The following is an 18,442-nucleotide window of genomic DNA, read 5'->3' on the forward strand; positions in this document are numbered from 1 at the left end:
TGACGAAGGGTCTCGGCCTGAAACGTCGACTGTACCTCTTCCTAGAGATGCTGCTTGGCCTGCTGCGTTCATCAGCAACTTTGATGTGTGTTGCTTGAATTTCCAGCATCTGCAGAATTCCTGTTGTTTGCGATCGTCCTGATGACCACCTTTGTGAGCGACTGCATTAGGCACTTAAATACATAGGCACAAAGTACCACTATGTGTAAAGCTCTACCTGTCCCGGGTGTTGTGAAGGATAAGTCTGGTCCCGTCACCATGCAACATCCCAATCAGCTGGTCGTTGCCGCACTTCCTGCCCTTTGTGAAAAACATTATTCTAGACCAGTACCATCGGGCTGTGGTCAGCATGGAACATCCTGCAGATACTCTGGGGAAGGACTCAATGTATGCTGTGGGGTGCTTCCCTGTGAACACTTGGAGAAATGCCTCCAGTTCAGATACTTCCTTATATGATCACTCCCACCATGCGCTGTCTCCAAGAGGAACATAGCATGGATGTGATGGCCACTCATCTCTTTCCGGCTACGGGTTTACAAGGAGGATGTGGAGTAAGTTGCAAGAGCCTGCATCACAGTTCATCCCAGAGGACTCTCTGTTCTATGGGATATTCCCAAAGGCCCACAGAGAGATGGCTGGTGGAAGATCATCAACTCAGTGAAAGTCGCCCTTTGACGTGCCCAAAACTCGCTGGTCTCCCGGCACATCAAGATGTCCATAGAGAGATGCTGGCACGTTAAAGGCTGCAGGAGCACACGCTGAAGCTTGACGCAACCGCTGCAAGGGCTGGTGGGGTAGGACCACAATATAGGGCTTTTCCACTGCTGGGCAGAGGGGGACTGAGTTGGGTAAGGAAGCCCCTCAGTTAGTGTAATAGTGTACCATCCCAGGGGCCATATGAGGTGCAAAGGTGCTATTGGTTTTAAAACAAAATGTAATTTAATTCTAAGTGCATTTTCTACAAATGTAAGAATGAAAAGGTGTTGCACGGTTTAATTTTGTAAATTATCCATCCAATAAAAGACACAATAGAACAGTTTAAAACTGAGAAGTTTTGATGGGAGAAAATGTTTTCAATTGATGGCTAATACTAATGGTACAGCCAAAAAGATTAAATAATAACTCATAAACTTCCTCGGAGTTCACATCGCGGATGACCTCACCAGGTCCCTTGATACACCTCCCTGAACAAGAAGGCACAGTGGTGCCTCCACTTCCTAAGAAGATTGAGGCAAATACAGCTGCCAACACTACTCCCACCCCCGCCATCTTAACTGTGTTTTACAGGAGCACCATTGAAAACATCCTGACAAGTTGCATCTCCACCTGGTATGGGAGCAGCTGAGCATCAGACCAGAAGTCCCAACAAAGGACTGTGAGAACAGCTGAGAAGATCACAGGGGTTGCCCTACCATCCATCAGGGACACTTATCAGGAGCGCTGTGTACACAGGGCCCTTAGTATTATTAAGGATTCCACCCATCCACGCAGCATCCTCCTTGACTTTCAACCATCAGGCAGGAGACCCTGATGCATAAAAACAAGCACAGTCAGGATGAGAAACACACAACACACCGGAGGAACTCAGCAGATCAGGCAGCATCCGTAGAAACGATCACTGTTTCCACGGATGCTGCCCGACCTGCTGAGTTCCTCCAGCGTGCTGTGAGTGTTGCTTTGACCCCAGCAGCTGCAGAGTATTTTGTGTTTAGGATGAGGAACAGTTTCTTCCCACAGGCCAAGAGGCTTCTGAACTCCCGGCCATATTGTATTCAAAGTATCACTGGTTAACCTGTTTCATACTCTATAATATTTAATATTAATGCATTTAGTTTGTTATTTATATGTGATTCATCTGTAGATTTTATCCCTACTTTCATAATTTATCGTGTGTTATGTGTACTACTGTGCTTTACACCTCAGTTCAAAGAAACATTGTCTCATTTCTATATACATTTAATGGTTATACTGTACATGTATGTAGTTAAATGACAATAAACTTGACTTGACTTGATAAATCCATGGAAGAAGTCAAGAGAAACTTTTTAACACAGAGAATGGTGAGAGCATGGAGATTGCAACCACAGGGAGCAGTTGAGGTGAGTGGACTGGCTGGATTTAAGCTCGATAAACAAGTAGACTGGATGTTGATGGGGTGAGGAGATAACCAGTCATGGACCAGGTGCATTGTCTTGCCAGTTCCTGCACTGAAGGTTCGCTTTAAGTGTCTTGTTGAATCCCTGATTTCTCACTTCAGTCGTTAAGTAGGTTCGTCGTGAAAGTGTGCTTAATATATCTCCAGTTCGGAGCTGAGATAGATAAAGGAAAAGCAAGCTATACAGAGGCATAGTTCTGATACATGCACTGAGAGTACTGTCTTAAAACAACCTACTGAAGATGACTTTGCATGTCAAAGTTAAAGGGCTTTCTGAAACAGTCAGAGATGATAGCAGGATTGGAAACAGTGACAGGACACAAGCAACTGTGAGAGGACAGGCCTGAAAAGACAAGAGTGTTCCCTCTCACCCGCACACCTTTCCAGAGCCAGACCTCCTCCAATCAGATTTCCTGCAGGACATCTGCACACACTGAGGAACACTTCATCACTATCACTCAGCAGCCAGAAGGGAAGCCTCAAATTCCCACACCAGCACCACACAGGGCTCAGAAGCTGGCTGAAACAATATGCAACAAAATGCAAGTTTTCCCAATATCACCAGTGGAAAAATATTTCTTTTGCTCAGCACAAATATAATTCTATTTCAGATATTCTAAATTGTAATTTGCCAGAACTTTGGCAAATATCTGTTTGCAGTCATTCAAATGACTGTATGAGTTTTGCTGAATAAAATTCCTTTGATAAGACATTAAATACTCAATCTTAGCTTTTGGAAAAATGTGCTGTTTGATATCTGTGCTCTCATTTATTGGAAAGTATATTTTAATCTAATCTCATTTCTTTTTTTTCTTGACTAAGATAATCCCACAAAATATGAATTTGAAAATGAGTAATTCTCCATTAATAAGCACCATCTATGCCAACTGGCATGTTTAAATATTCTTTGATTTTGCAAAGTACATTCATCAATTAATACAATTACAAAAATAAGGAAATTACCCCAATTAGCTTCAAGCAATACAGAGAGATTGAAAACGATTGAGCTGCCTGCCTGTGTGTGATAATCATTTTATCTTCACCACAGAGAGATAACTTACGAACTTGCACACAGCATCCATTCATGTATGCAGAATAAATTAAAATAGCACAGAAAGGGAACTTTTATCACATTTCCTATTATCTTATTCTAAGCGACACTTCAGCTAAGAGCACGAATTCATAGCCAGGGGCAAGATACTGCTTGACACTCCAAGCAACTTTTGCTCCAAACTTTGAACTGAATCCAGCTTTATAGAGTGGCCTTTTTATTTAATAACTATCACATTTCTGCTCTCTCCTGTGTTGCGCTCTCTGAGGCAGTCATGCAACAGTCAGCACCAGGAGATAATAACATCTTCAGATAAAAGTAGCAGCATTAATGTAATTGTCAGATCATCTCTCTTGCAAATCTTTTGGAGTTCTGACCGCAGATATGACACCTGTTTTTGTCTCCTCTGATCCTGCAGCAGACTTTCCACTGAGGGGTTGCCTGATACACATCCTGCCAGATACTAGAACAATAAAGATGAAGAAATTCTTGTCAGAGAGGCTGCCAAATTCTACAGGAAAGCTATTTATGTAAGCTCTCTCTAAGTATCTTTCATTAACCCATCTTCCCACATCCCCCAGTTTCTCCATCTCCCCCCTTCCATCTTTCTCTTTCTTCCCTGTCTCTCCTTTACCCATCTCTCTTTCACTTCAGCTCTCTCACTCTCTTCTCTTTTCTGCATTTTTCTCCCCTTGTCCTTCTCTCTCACTTGCCGATCCCTCCTTTTTCTATCTATGCTTCTACCTGTCTATTCTCTTTCTCTGCATCTCCTAGCTTTCACTCTCTCGTCATCCATCCTCCTCGCTTCTCTTTCACCAACACTCCTTGTCCTTTCTCTCTCCCCCTTCTAATTTCCTAGTCTCCCTCCATCTCTCTCCCTTATATCCTTCCCTGTCATCTTTTCTCATACCTGACTTGCCCTTTCTCATCCATCTCTCTCATTTCTCCCTTTTTCCTTTCCAATTTCTCTCTTCCCCATATTTCTCTTCTCCACCAACCTTCTCACATCTCAGTTGTCTACTCCTTCCTTCATTCCAATCTCTTTTTCCATCTCTCTCACTCACTTTCTCTCTTGCCTCTTGCTCTTCTTCCTTCCAATTTTTCTTTCTTCCCTCTCTCTCCTTCAGAGTCACAGAATCAATGAGCCCTTTGGCCCAACCAGTACCACCAATGTCCACCTAAGTTAGTCACATTTTCCTGCCCTCTTAACCTTTTTTGTTCATGTACTTGCTCGAGTGTCTTTTAAATGTTCTTAATGTACCTGCCACAACAACCTCCTTTGACAGCTCACAATAAGAGATTCTGTGGGTGCTGGAAATCAAAAGCAACACAACCATACACACAAAATGCTACAGGAACTCAGCAGGTTAAGCTGCATCTATGGAGGGGAGAGAGCAGTCAATATGTCTCAACCAAATCACTAATTTCCCTCCATAGTTGCTGCCTGACCTGCTGAGTTTCTCCAGCATTTTGTATTTCACTCTGACAGCTCATCCCATATCAGACCACCCTCTAGGTAAAAAGGTTGCTCTAGGGTTCCAACCAAATCTCTGTGTTTCCCTCACAATCTCTCTCTCTTTCCCTTTTTCCCATACCTTCTCTCCACCCCTCTTTCTTGCTCTCTGACCATTCAGCCCTTTGTGTCATGTCTGACATTCCCTAAGAATATGGCTGATCTTTCTTCTCAGTGCACTTTTCTACACCGTCCCTCAATTCCCCTGACATCTAAAAATCCATCAGTGTCTAATCTTGAATACACAGCACGACTGAGATACTTCAGCCATCCTCGCAGGAAAATTCCCAAAGACTCTCTAGTCCCCAAGTTAAAAAAATTCCCTCCCATCCCAGCCCTATATGGCAGCTTCTTATTTTCCAGCCATCTGCTGGATAGAAACATTTTCATTACATCAACCCCATCAAATACTACCATAGATTTCAAGACATCTTTTCTGGAGCTTGTTTTTGAGCACAATATTAACACCAAAAGCTTACAAGTTATTATCTCCTGTGATCAGAATCCAAAAGCAATTGTAAGGCTGCCCTGGTGAGATCACCAATATCAGTGAAAGACAGGAGTCAACCCTGAAGTCTGTGCAATAAAAAACAGATAATTATTGTATTTACTGAAGGAACTGGGAATATTTTCAGAAAGCTGTTTCTCACCCTGCCCATTTGTGGGATAGGAACTTTATTCCACAGTTTTATGTCAAAAATTTTTTAAATTTTTTGAAATTAAGAAGAAAAACAGCACGACACAAGCAGGCACACGTTCAACAGAGCAGAATGCCATTTGCTACAGAATCAACCTTATTTCATTTCATCAATTTCATGAAGTGCAATGAATGCAGAGTTGTGCACAATGGAACATTTTCACTGGTTGATCTTTCAGAACTACACACTAAAAATGACTAGAAAATACAGAAACACACAGATATTTTAACTACTAGGGAGTCAGGGACGTTGGAAGATGTACTGGAAAGAATTGAATCAGCCATGTTCTTACTGATTGGCAAAGCAGGCTTCAGGAGAAAACAATCCAGCACTGTTCTATTTTCTTTTCCTTTTGTTCTTGTGAAAAGGTATATACATGCTTCTACTAGGGAAGTTTAAAGTCATCGATGTTTAGATTATGGAAAGGTTGAATGGACATGCTATGAAACAAGATATTTGTGATGATGAAATAAAGCACCATGATTAATATAGAAATTTTTACTACAGGCAATCTGGTATGCAATCAGAGACATTATGAAGACAAGAACCTAAAAGAGGTCAGGAACAGAAATAAACACTCAAAATGCTAGAGGACCTCGGCAGGTCAGGTAGCATCTATGGAGAAAAGTAAAAAGTCAATGTTTCAGCCCAGGACCCTTAACCAGGAGTCATCAGGAACAGATTTTATTTTTCAGCAGCTCAGGCGAGAGGAGTATGTATTGGTATCAGGGCCCTTTGGAAGTTGGGAGAGAGGATAAAAGGAGCAGATTTGTGCAAGGCCAGTCATTTTGGACTATGCAGGCACTTACTATGTTGGCGTCAAAGGCCTAACCTCAGCTGCAAATAAAAGGCCATTGTTTGAGAGTGTCAGTGATAGAGTGGGAAGGCTTTGGCTCAACAGCTGGAGGCACAGTTGTGAATCGCAAGCCTTTTTCTTCGCAAACACGAGGAAATCTGCAGATGCTGGAATTTCAAGCAACACACATAAAAGTTGCTGGTGAATGCAGCAAGCCAGGCAGCGTCTCTAGGAAGAGGTACAGTCGACGTTTCGGGCCAAGACCCTTCGTCGATCCTGACGAAGGGTCTCGGCCCGAAATGTCGACTGTACCTCTTCCTAGAGACGCTGCCCGGCCTGCTGTGTTCACCAGCAACTTTTATGTGTGTTGCAAGCCTTTTTCTTTTTTGGTGTAGGACAGTTGGGATGGAATGCTCCTCCTCTCAGATGTAGGAACTTGGGACACCCAACAGTTTCCCAGATGACTACATCTGTAGGAAGTGCACCCAACTTCAGCGCCTGACTGACCAGGTTGAGGAGTTGGAGCTGGAGTGGAAGTACTCAGGGTCATTCAGGAGGTTGAAGATATTATGGATGAGACTTTTCAAGAGGTGGTCAAACCCAGACTACAGGTTTTGGACAGTAGATGTGTGACCAACAGGAGAGGTATGGGGATGCCAGTCTATCGCAAGGTTAACCCCCAGCATTTGCCGGTACCCATTTTCAGCTGGGTGGACTGGAGCAGTGTGTGGTTAAGTGCCTTGCTCCAGGACACAACACACTCCCTTGGCCAAGACTCAAACCCACGATCTTCAGATTGTGAGCCCAATGCCCCAGCCACTTGGCCAAGCGTCACACAATTTTGGCTGATAACAACCTACAAAGTTACATAAATACTATTGATAACCCATGGGTGAAATGGACTCTTAAAATATGGAAAACTATTATAAAAGTATATAAACTAGAGAGAGACATTGCAATTATTAAATGATTTTACGTTGAACAAACTGGATGCTGGATTTAAGGACTGGACAGCTAAAGCAATAACAGCTATTTGCAATATAATGAAAGAAGGAACACTGTTCAGTTTTGAAATGCTCAAACTGAAACTCTTATTAGAAAAATAAGACTTTTATCATTATTTGCAGATGCAACAGTATGTTAATAGGATGGTTAAAAATGTAACCAAGGCAAGTACATGTTTGATAGAGCTATTTAGAAAAGCATATAATTCAGACAACAATAGTAGAATAATTTCAAGCGTGTATAAGGGTTTGTCAAATCTTAAAACACATTCGACTTCATACATTAAAACAAAATGGGAGCAGGAAGGAGGGATAATAATATCTCAGGAAGAATGGACAAGAATATGGAGATATCAATGGAAGTGTACCAGTTCACAGAAATAGAGGGAGTTTGGGTGGAAAAACTTGATAAGATATTTTATTACACACTCTCAGAAATCCCATTATGATAGTAACCTCCCTGTTTGCTGGAGAAATTGTGGAAATCAAAATGCAAACCATTATCATGTTTTCTAGGAATGCCCCGCTATCAAAGACTATTGGAGTGGGATACACAATGCCCTACAAGTGAAATACCCATAGAAAGTAAGACCATATATTTTGGGTATATACCTCAAGAATGGTTGAAAGGAGATAAATATTTAATGAATATACTGCTGGTGGTTGGTAAAAAGACCCTTACCAGGAAATGGTTATCACAGGAGAGCCCAACTTTAAATGTATAGATGGAAATTACAATGGACATTTACAAAATGGGGAAGATAACAGCATCTGTTAATCATAAGTTGGAACAATTTGATTTATACTGGGAAAAATGGTCTAACTACATAACACTTCATAGGCCTGGTTTTATTCTCACAAGTCAATGAATATGTTGTAAAAAAAAAAGATCACTCCCTACTTTGTACATAGTTTTCTGCTTTTGATTGTTCTTTCTTTCCTCTCCTTTCTATAAGTGTATACCTCAGATAAATATTATGGGGAGTTGACAAATATGACTATATGATACATATGTACAGTATCTGAAATACATCTTACGGAAAGTTTTGTTTGATGATGAACTTCAATGAAAAATAAATTACAAAAAATAGTTAGGAAAGAGGCCGAAGAGAAGGACCTCCAAAGTTGTAATCTCTGGATTACTCCCTGTGCCATGGGCTAGTGCAGGTAGAAATGGGGCGATAGCACGGATGAATGAGGGGCTGCTGAGATGGTGTAGGGGACCGGATTTCAAGTTTCAGGATCATCGGAACTTTTAATGGGAAAGGGGTGACCTTACAAGAGGGATGGGTTGCACATGAACTGGGGGCCAATATTCTGGCCGGGAGGTTTGCTGCTGCTACTCGGGAGAGTTTGAACTAATTTTGCAGGAGGCTGGGAACTGGAGCTACAGCTCAGTAAGGGAAGGATCAGACCAAAAGATAGATGTCATGAAAAGTATTGGAAGGCAAAATGGAATGACAGAGTATCATGTGTAAGGGTGATGAACTTAGAGCTTGGATCAGTACATCGAACTATGATGTTGTAGCCATTACTGAAACTTAGTTGAGAAAGGGGCAGGAATGGGTAATTAATGTACCAAGGTTTCAAAGTTTTGGAAAAGACAGAGAAGGAGGTAAAAGAGAAGGTGGAGTTGTACTGCTAATCAGGGAGAATATCACAGCTGCATTCAGAGGAGGCACAATGGAGGAATCAGACACTAAGTCTATTTGGGCAGGACTCAGGAATAGGAAGGGTGCAATCACACAGATGGGATTGTAATATAGACCCCCCCCCCCCCACTCCCAATAGCCACATGGACATTGAGGAACAGAATTGTAATCAGATTAAGGAAATATGTAAAAATAATAGGGTTGTTTTCAACTTCCCTAATATAAACTGGGACCTTCTAAGTGTAAGGGGTTTAGATGGGGCAGAAATTTGTTAATGTATCTAGGAAGGTTTCTTAAATCAATATGTACTGTAGATGGTCCAATGAAAAGAGGGGCGGTACTGGACCTGGTGTTGGGCAATGAGACTCTCCAGGTGATTGAGCTTTCAGCTGATGAACAATGACCACAACTCCTCATCTTTCAGGAAAGCTATAGACAAGGATAGGTATGGTCTTTGTGGGAAAGCTTTAAACTGAAGTAGGGTAAACTACAAGGGCATTAGGCAGGCACTAAGAGAAGTTAATTGGGAACACCTTTTTTCTGGCAAATCCACATCAGACATGTGGAGAGTGTTTAAAGATCAATTGCACAGAGTACAGGAAAGTTATGTTACTGTTAGAAGGAAGGACGGGGATGGAAAGATAAGAGAACCTGGGATGTCCAGAAAAGTGATGAATTTAGTCAAGAGGGAAAAGGAAAACTATATAAAGCTTCAGAAATCAGGATCAAGCGAAGCACGTGGAGTATAAAGAAGCAAGGAAAGAACTAAAGAAGGAATTAGGAAAGCCTGGAGGGGCCATGAAAAGTCCTTGGCAAGTAGGATTAAGGTGAATCCTAGGGCATTCTATACATACATCAAAAGTAAGAGGATAACTAGGGAGAGGGAAGGGCCACTCAAGGATAATGGGAGAACATTTGCTTGGATGCAGAGAACACGAGAAATGTACTTAATCAGTACTTTGCTTCAGTATTTACCAACCAAGGAAAAGGATATGGAGGATCAGAAGACCCATGCTGAGTGTATAAATACATTAAGGCATTTGAGGATCAAGGAGGAGGAAGTGTTGGGCCTCCTAATGAGTATTAAGGTAGATAAATCCCGAGGATCTGATGGGATTTACCCCAGGTTATTGAAGGAGGAAAGAGACCAGATTGCTTAGCTCTTCACCAGTATCCTTGTGTCCTCTCCAGCCACAGGCAAGGTCCTGGAGAATTTACAAGTGGCTAATATTGTACCTCTATTTAAGAAGGGAACATGGAAAAATCCTGGCAAGTATAGACTAGTGAGTCTCACATCAGTTGTAGGGAAAGTGCTGGAGAAAATTACTATGGATAGGAGATATGAGCATTTAGAAACCCATAGCCTAATTAGGGAGAGCCAGCATGGTTCTGTGAGTGACAGCTCGTGCACTTACCAACTTGATTGAGATTTCTGATAAGGCGACGAGAGAGCTTGAGGAGGGTAGGGTAGTGGATGTTGTCTATGTGGATTTTAGTAAGGCGTTTGACCAGTTCTCATGGGAGGCTAACGCAGAAGATTAAGATGCATGGGATGCATGGTGAATTGGCTGTTTGCATTCAGAACTGGCTTGCGTATAGAAGACAGAGGGTAGTGTTTGAAGGGACTTATTTGAGCTGGAGGTCTGTAATTAGTGGAGTTCCACAGGGACCTGTGCTGGGACCTCTGCTGTTTGTGATGTATATAAATGACCTGGATGAAAATGTAGATGTAAGCAAATGACCTGGATGAAAATGTTAGTAAAATTTGCAGATGATACCAAAATTGGTGAAGTTGTGGATAGTGTAGGCAAAGAATACAGCACGATATAGACCAGTTGCAGATTTGGGCTGAGAAATGGCAGATGGAGTCCCAGATAAATGTGAAGTGTTGCACCTCAGTAGGGCAAATACAAGGAGACAGTACACTGTTATGGGCAAAGTCCTTAACAGTGTTGCTGAGCAGAGATCTTGGGGTCCAAGTTCATTGCTCCTTGAAAGTAGCTACAGAAGTTGATAAGGTGGCTAAGACGGCTTACGGAATGCTTGCTTTTATTAGTCCTGGCACTGAGTTCAAAAGTCAAGAGGTTGTGTTGCGACTTTATAAGACTCTGGTTAAGCCACATCTGGAGTATTGCATACAGTTCTGGTCTCCTCACTATAGGGAGGATATTGAGGCTTTGGAGTGGTTGCAGAAGATGTTTACTAGGATGCTGCCTGGTTTAGAAAGCATGTGCTATCATGAGAGGCTGGGTAAACTTGGGTTGTTTTCTCTGGAGTGCTGGAGGCTAAGGGGAGACCTGATAGTGATTTACAAGATTATGTGAGGTATTGATAGAGTGGACAGAGAGTATCTGTTTCCCAGGGTTGAAATGTCTTATACCAGAGGGCATGCATTGAAAGTGAGAGGGGGTAAGTTCAAGGGGGATGTGAGAGGTAAGCTTTTACTCAGTCATGGATGCCTGGAATGCTCTGTCTGGTATAGGGGTAGAGACAAATCCATTAGAGGCTTTTAAGAGACCTTTGGATAGGCACATGGATGTAAGGAAGTTGGAGGTATATGGACATGGTGAGGATAGGAAGGATTAGTGTTTGGGTGTTTTTGATTTGCTTTTGAGTTGGTTTGCACAATATTGTGGGCTGAATGGCCAGCTCCTGTGCTGTACTCTTCTATGTTCTATGTTCTAGAATGAAAGCTTCCAATCACAGATAGCAATTGACTCCAGCTGTTACTTCAAGAAATTACTAAGGCCACCTATAGTACAAAAACTCTGACCAGTTCAGCCACAGCTTGTTACCACCTACTTTGTGCCGAATGCAATCTGAAAAAAATATTTACGCTTCTCACATTTTATGCAAAAATCGATTTCATTCTTCATTGCAGAGGGCAGAATCTGGAGCAAATAAAAGAACCTGCTAGAGAAATTCAGCGGGTCATTTATTCTCTGTGGAGGCAAAGAGATGGCCAGTGTTTCAGGCTGAGACCCTGCATCAGGACAAAGGTGGTGGCGAAAGGTGGGGACAATGATGTGTTGCATCATGATGTGATGGAGGCTCTTAGGGTGGTAGGTGAGAAGAAGAGGAACTCTATCCTTGTTAATGCGTTGGGAATAAAGGGAGAGTGCAGATGTCAGGGAAATGGAGATGCAGGTAAGGGCAGCATCAATGGTGGAGGAAGGAAATCCATGTTCTTTGAAGGAGGAGGATAGCTCTGATGTCCTGGAAAGGAAAGTATCATCCTAGGGACAGATGCAGTGGAGACGAAGGACGTGAGAAAAGGGAATAGCACTTTTACAGGAGACAGGTTGGGAAGGGATATAGCCAAGATAACCATGAGAATCGGTAGGTTTATAAAAGATGTCCAGAGATTGAGACAGAGAGATCGAGAAAAAGGAGAGAAATGTCAGAAATGGACCAAGTGAATTTAAGGGCAGAGTGAAAGTTGGAGGCAAAGTTGATGAAATTGATGAGCTCAGCATGGGTGCATGAAGCAGCACCAATGCAGTCATCAATAAGGCACAGAAAGAGTATTAACAGGGAAGGCTTGGAACAAAGACTGTTCTACATAGCCAATGAAAAGGCAGGAATAGCCGGGGCCCATGTGATGCCAATGGCTACCCCTTGAGTTTGGAGAAATTGGAAGGAGAAATTGTTGAGAGTAAGGACCAATTCTGCCAGACAGAGGAGAGTGGCGTTGGAGGGGAACTGGTTGGGTCTTTTGTTGAGAAAGAAGCGGCCTTCTTGATGGTGAATATAACTGTATAGGGACTGGATATTCATGATGAAAATGAGGCAGACAGGGCCAGGGAACTGAAAGTTGTTCAGGAGATTGAAAGCTTGTGAAGTATTACAGATGTATGTGGGAAGGGACCGAACCAAGGGGATAGAATGGAGTCGAGGTACATGGACACATGTTCAGTGGGGCAGCAGCAGGCCAATGGACCTACCCGGACCGTCAGGTTTGTAGATCTTGTAGGAGGTAGAAATGAGCAGTGCTAATCCTGCGCTATGAGACTGGGAATTCTTTTTCTCTCCTCTCTGTACATTACCATTGAATCTGCTTCGCCCACCCTTTCAGGCAGAAGGTTCCAGATAACCATGTAGCAAAATAATCATTGCAATGAAGGACAGTCTAAGTTGTGTTAAACCCCTGGAATTGTTCCTGTATACACAATTCCTGACACAGAGGTGATGGCTGAGCCCAGCGAGGCTGTCCTCATGCAAGACTGATTATAGAACAGTTGAAGTGAAGAACAGAGATGCCTGAGTAAATACATGATGGTGAGAGTGTGCCGGCACAGGGCGAGAGGAGTCTCGAATGGAGCATTTTGGACTGACTGGGCTGCTTGTGAGATATATTCATGTCATCACCAAAACGCCTGGTATAAGTAGGCTGTTGCAGACTCACCGTGGGCCACCCAACCATGTTTGCACTGGTCACAAGTCCGCAGATTGATCTTCCCCGGCTGAAAGCATTCACATGTGCAATTTACCAGTGTGCAGCGGATGGCCTAAAGGAGGAAAGGGGAAAGGACATGGTCAGTTCAGTCACTTTCTATAAAGCTCTTTATATCTGAGATTGCCCTGTTTTTAATTCTACTGTTCCTGCAGATTCATTCCTTCTAGTGGGACCCAAAAGAGTTATAGAGCAACCCTAGGCACATTCCTTAAAAGTTAAACCACTTCCTGTCCAAAATGGCTGACAGATCATCTTGCTTCCATCCCTCAGTTTGTTCACTTAATAGTAAGAAACAACATCACTTTCAGCAAATGAACTTATAAATCTTAGTTTTAGTCAAGAACAATTAATTCTGGTACAAGGCCAAACTTAAAATATTTTTCATTAATAAACGAACAAAAGGGGTAGGCCATTCAGAGCCTTGAACCACTTCGCCAGTTACTGTGTAACTGATCTCCATCTCTCTCCATTCCTGTACAGGCCAACTCACTAATCTTTGACTAGTCAGCAACTGAACATGTATAGCACCTTAGGGGGAGATTCCCAAAAATGTAGAACCTTCTGAGTGAAGAACTCCTCCAGAGCTCTTTACATTGTCCTACGTCCAGTAGATTAGTTTCCCACCTGGCTTTTATCATCATCAATCCTGGATAAATGCATCAGGCCCCTCATCTACACCATTTACGAAAATTGTAAATAGCTGAGACCCCAGCACTGATCCCTGAGGCACTGGTTATAGTCAGCCAGCCTGAAAATGATCCACGTATTCTTATTCTATTCATTAGTGTTACAGCTCACATAGATTAACACTGGAATCAGTTCACTTCCTGATCAGTTATCTGGTCCCATGTGAGCAAACTTTACAAGATACTACAAGGAAAGGAGAGAAACAGAGGTCTTGGAGATCTCATTTCCCCCGTTTCTGATCATATTCAAAATGCAGTAACTTGCACAGTGGCAAATATGTCAATTATATTTCAGCACTGTACAACGATAACTCTCAAAGCACCTTATAGGTTAGATTCTGGTTAAAATCTGGCAGGTTGAACTTTGTAGAGCACATCTGTAGCCAGTCTTGAGTTATTACAGTCCATCAAACCAGTGCTCCAGGCGGTCACTGTGAACAGTGCAGAGCTGAACATAATCCATTCCTGTAGACTTTCTATCCTCCCGCTTGTACAGTGCACCCTAATCTGTCAAAAATTATTTTGGTTATCAACTGATAAGAAATCTGAACCATAATCAGACTGCAGTTGTCTGGGGCAGTGACAATACCCAGATCACTACAGAGCACTGTACAATGTAAAGCAGATTCCAGAAATTAAACAGAAATGTTAAATGCCATTCCCCAATTTAATATTCCTTAAGAAGCAACTGTAAATAGGAAGCTTATGTTAAATCTGTTAGAAGCGAAGATTCGGAATTCTTCCAGTCTTAAAGGAAGAGCCCGTTATTCAGATTAAGATCCATTTTTCAACATTTCAGCAAATGAATTAGTTCCTTACTGACACAGTTTGCACTGATAAACAACAGAACCATTGCACCTACATACCTAAGCTTGCTAACTTTATAAGATACTGTGGAGACAGAAGAGAAACACAGAAAACTAGTCTACAGAACTTTTTACAATGTTGAGGTATCCTGAAATATATAGAGATACAGCAGAGAAAAGGTCCTTCCAGCCCAATGAGTTGTAATTGTGTCGTGCTAACTGCTATGCTACTGTGATGCCCAGAAGCAACTGTATCCTAAAACACTTTGGATCAAAGAAATCACTTTTAAAGTATATTCACATTAATATTGGAACCCCAGTGATTTGTGCACAGCAATTTCCTCAAAACACCTACAGAATAATGAAAGCAATTTTAATGATATTGATTGAGGGAAAAGAATTGGCCAGGAAACTGAAAAGGACTCTCCGAGGTGGTGCTTGGGACTTTTTAAATCAACCTAAGAGCAGATGGAGCCTCAGTTGATGAAACGGGGTGAGCCATCATTTACTAGTTCCTTGCTGTTTAAAATAATCATGCCTAGGTTTGCTGGCTGTAGCAGATCATTCTGTAGGGAAATCAGCCATTTCAGTGGAAAGTTCAAGACTTACGCCCACACGTACTAACACAACATTAACACAACAGAAAAAGAAAAAGCCCAACCATTCCATGGTATCATTTATGCTCCACATGTGCCTCCACAAATTTTTCTTGATCCAAATCTATTAGCGTAACCCTTTATTTCCTTCTCCATCAAATCCTTGATCAGGAATCCTTGTTCTCTCGTGGCTTCAGTGAAACCGCGTGGTTGTGAGTTCCACATTCTCTTGGAGGTGAACAAGAGAAGATATTCACGTCTGTTGCTGCACTTCATCACTGAATTCTACTTGGAATTCAAAGGTGGGTCACAGACTCACTTTTGACAGTTAACTCCCACACTACAGCTGCTACAACATCGGTCTCCTAATTGATTTTGGAACTTCCTGACCTGTGGCTTAGGGGATGAAAAAGTATAAAAATAGGAGAAGCAAACAACCTGCTAAATGAACTCTGTGGGTCGAGCAGCATCTCTGGCGGAAAGGAACTGTTGGTGCTGTGTTGCATCTACAGTTTCCCGGGTCTCCGAGAGTAGGGGAAATTTATTGTAACCTGGTTTACTATCAACAAAGCCCCCTAATTTAGTATCATCAGCAAACTTGCTAATTGTGCTGTACACATTCACATCAAACTTATTTACATAAATAATGAATAATGGAGGGGTCAATGCAGACCCCTGGGGAACTCCACAAATCACTGACTTCCAATCGGAGAATCAATCTTTGACTATCATTGTCAACGTCTTATAAACAAGCCAATTCTAAATTCACTTCGCTAGCTCCTCCGGAATTCCATGCAGCCTAACCTTCTAGCTCAGCCAGTTACACGGGACCTTGTCAAAGACCTTACTAAAGTCCATACAGACAACATCCATGACCTTACCTTAATCCATCCCCTTACACACCTCAGATGTGTCAGGCATGACATACTATGCACAAAGCCGAGCTGAGTATTCCTGACCAGGCTTTGACTATCCGAGTGATGGTAGATCTTGTCCCTCAGAATTCCTTTCAGTAACTTCCCTACAAGTGAAGGCAGGCTTACTGGCTCTAATTCCCTGGGATCATTACCCTCGAGGTTCTGCATTTTAATTTCTAATCTAACTCCCTACATGGAATTTGCATGCTCTCCCTGCGACTACATGGAGTACTCCAGACATACTAATTTCCACCTCATCGCAAAGATGTATTGATTGGTAATTAGCTATAGAAAATTGCCCTCAATGTAGTTGACATCTGAAGAATCAAGGGATTAGCTTTGATAGGTGCATGATGGTTGCCACGAACGCAGTAGGCCAAAGTACCTATTTCAGTGCTGTTTGGCTCAATTTCTCTACGTGAGAGAGAAAAAATGAAAGTTGAATGTTACAGAATTTCCCATTTCCAATGTTCAATTTCCTCTGTTCAGGTATTTCAGATTTCATTATTCTGTACATCTCCACTACATCACCTCTCGTTGCTCACCATATTTTTCCACTCCTTCTTAGCCAGCACCACCACTACTTATGTCATTCAATTCCTCTTGGACTCTATTATTAGAGACCTTCCTTTCCCTCTGCCCCTTTCATCTTACACTGTGCTAAAAGCTCATCCACCTGGAACAATCATTCTGCTTCTCTCCCAACTAATCCTGCTAAATATGGCCAGCATTTTCCGTTCTTTATTTCAGATTTGCAGTGTCTGCTTTTTTAAAGAAAGGCCCTGTTATTCCTATAATTTTTATTTTTTACATTATTTATATCACTTTCAGTTGTTGACAGTCTCTTAATGGGTTTGTCAAGTGGCAAAGCTCTACCCCCAGCATTCCCTCCTGTCACAGCTTTGCCAGGAGAACCTCTGCCCAGTGACATTTAAACTACATTTTCTGTCAGACATCAACACAATCCAACTGAATAGCTTCTCATGTTCTTACAAACTTGGTTATGTCATGTTCTACATTAATATAGATGATAAACAGCCAAAGGCCCACTATTCATCCATGGGACACCCCACTGGTTATAGCCAGCCAGCTTGAGAGTAACCAGCTTGAACAAAAATACTGCGCATTATCAGACAGAGTGCACTGCCCAATGGGGCGATGGGATACCCATTCAATAACAACTTTCAAAAGAGGGTTTCATATAGTCTGAAAAGAGAAAAGGTCTGAGTGTTCTGGAGAACAAGCTCTTTCCAAGAGCAAGCACAGGTAGGATTGGTCAAATGGTCTCTTTCAATGCTGTATCATTCTGTGATTTTGGAAGAAAAAAAGCCTCTTATTTCAGCCCAGTAACTATGCACATCTGTTCCAAATCAGAAGGAATTTTGAGCACACAAACGGAGAGAAACCATTTCCCTTGGGCAAAGGATACATGTTTATGATGAAATGCAGAGAAGATAGAATTTTTCAAAACATTTTTTCAACTACCTGTTGTGCTTTAGAAGGTGCTTGCATGAAAGGATGGTAAAAATGGGTTCAGTAATAACTTTCAATGTGAAATCCCATAATACTTGCATGGGGAAATCTGCAGGGTTATGAAAAAGGAGCAATTTGGGGTGAGAACTCTCTCACATTAGCCTGGAAGAGATCTCCCTGCCATGTGTCTGTTCTAAAATTCACAGTATACATGTACAATGCAAATAATGTGTTTGAAATGCATGAATGCAGATACAGTTCAGGGTGTAGACACTGTATCATTATGTAGAAAATGAGGTTATAATAATGTATGTGTATAATATAAGGGATCATTGTGTATCACTGTATATAATGTCTATGTATATAATACAATGCATGTACAGTATATAACATTTAGACAATGTGTGAAAATACATTGAATCCATAGGCAATTAGTGCACATACACTGTAAAGGATGGGTATAATATGTATATGCATACAATATATTACTCTCCTACTACCAATATTACCAAGGAAAGTATTGTTAACCCAAAAGTTACAGAGAGCAGATTTTGCCAATTCTCAACCAATCCACAATGAGCAGGTTAAAAGCAGAAAAGAATATTTACAATATTTATTAATAAGATGTCAAAGTTAAGA

The 18,442-nt window shown here is 41.8% G+C and overlaps 1 protein-coding gene across 4 annotated transcripts in view; it reads right to left on the bottom strand.

Moving 5' to 3' along the window:
- bnc2 (basonuclin zinc finger protein 2) overlaps positions 1 to 18,442 on the bottom strand; it is a 486,445-nt gene that overhangs the window by 285,180 nt on the left and 182,823 nt on the right. For all 4 annotated transcript variants that reach the window (XM_063048914.1, XM_063048915.1, XM_063048918.1 and 1 more), the window contains exon 2: positions 13,275 to 13,377. In XM_063048914.1, the coding sequence (XP_062904984.1) occupies positions 13,275 to 13,377 (103 nt within the window). The remainder of the gene's footprint in view (positions 1 to 13,274; positions 13,378 to 18,442) is intronic.

The sequence above is a fragment of the Mobula hypostoma genome, chromosome 5, assembly GCF_963921235.1.
Source record: "Mobula hypostoma chromosome 5, sMobHyp1.1, whole genome shotgun sequence".
Classification (NCBI taxonomy): domain Eukaryota; kingdom Metazoa; phylum Chordata; class Chondrichthyes; order Myliobatiformes; family Myliobatidae; genus Mobula; species Mobula hypostoma.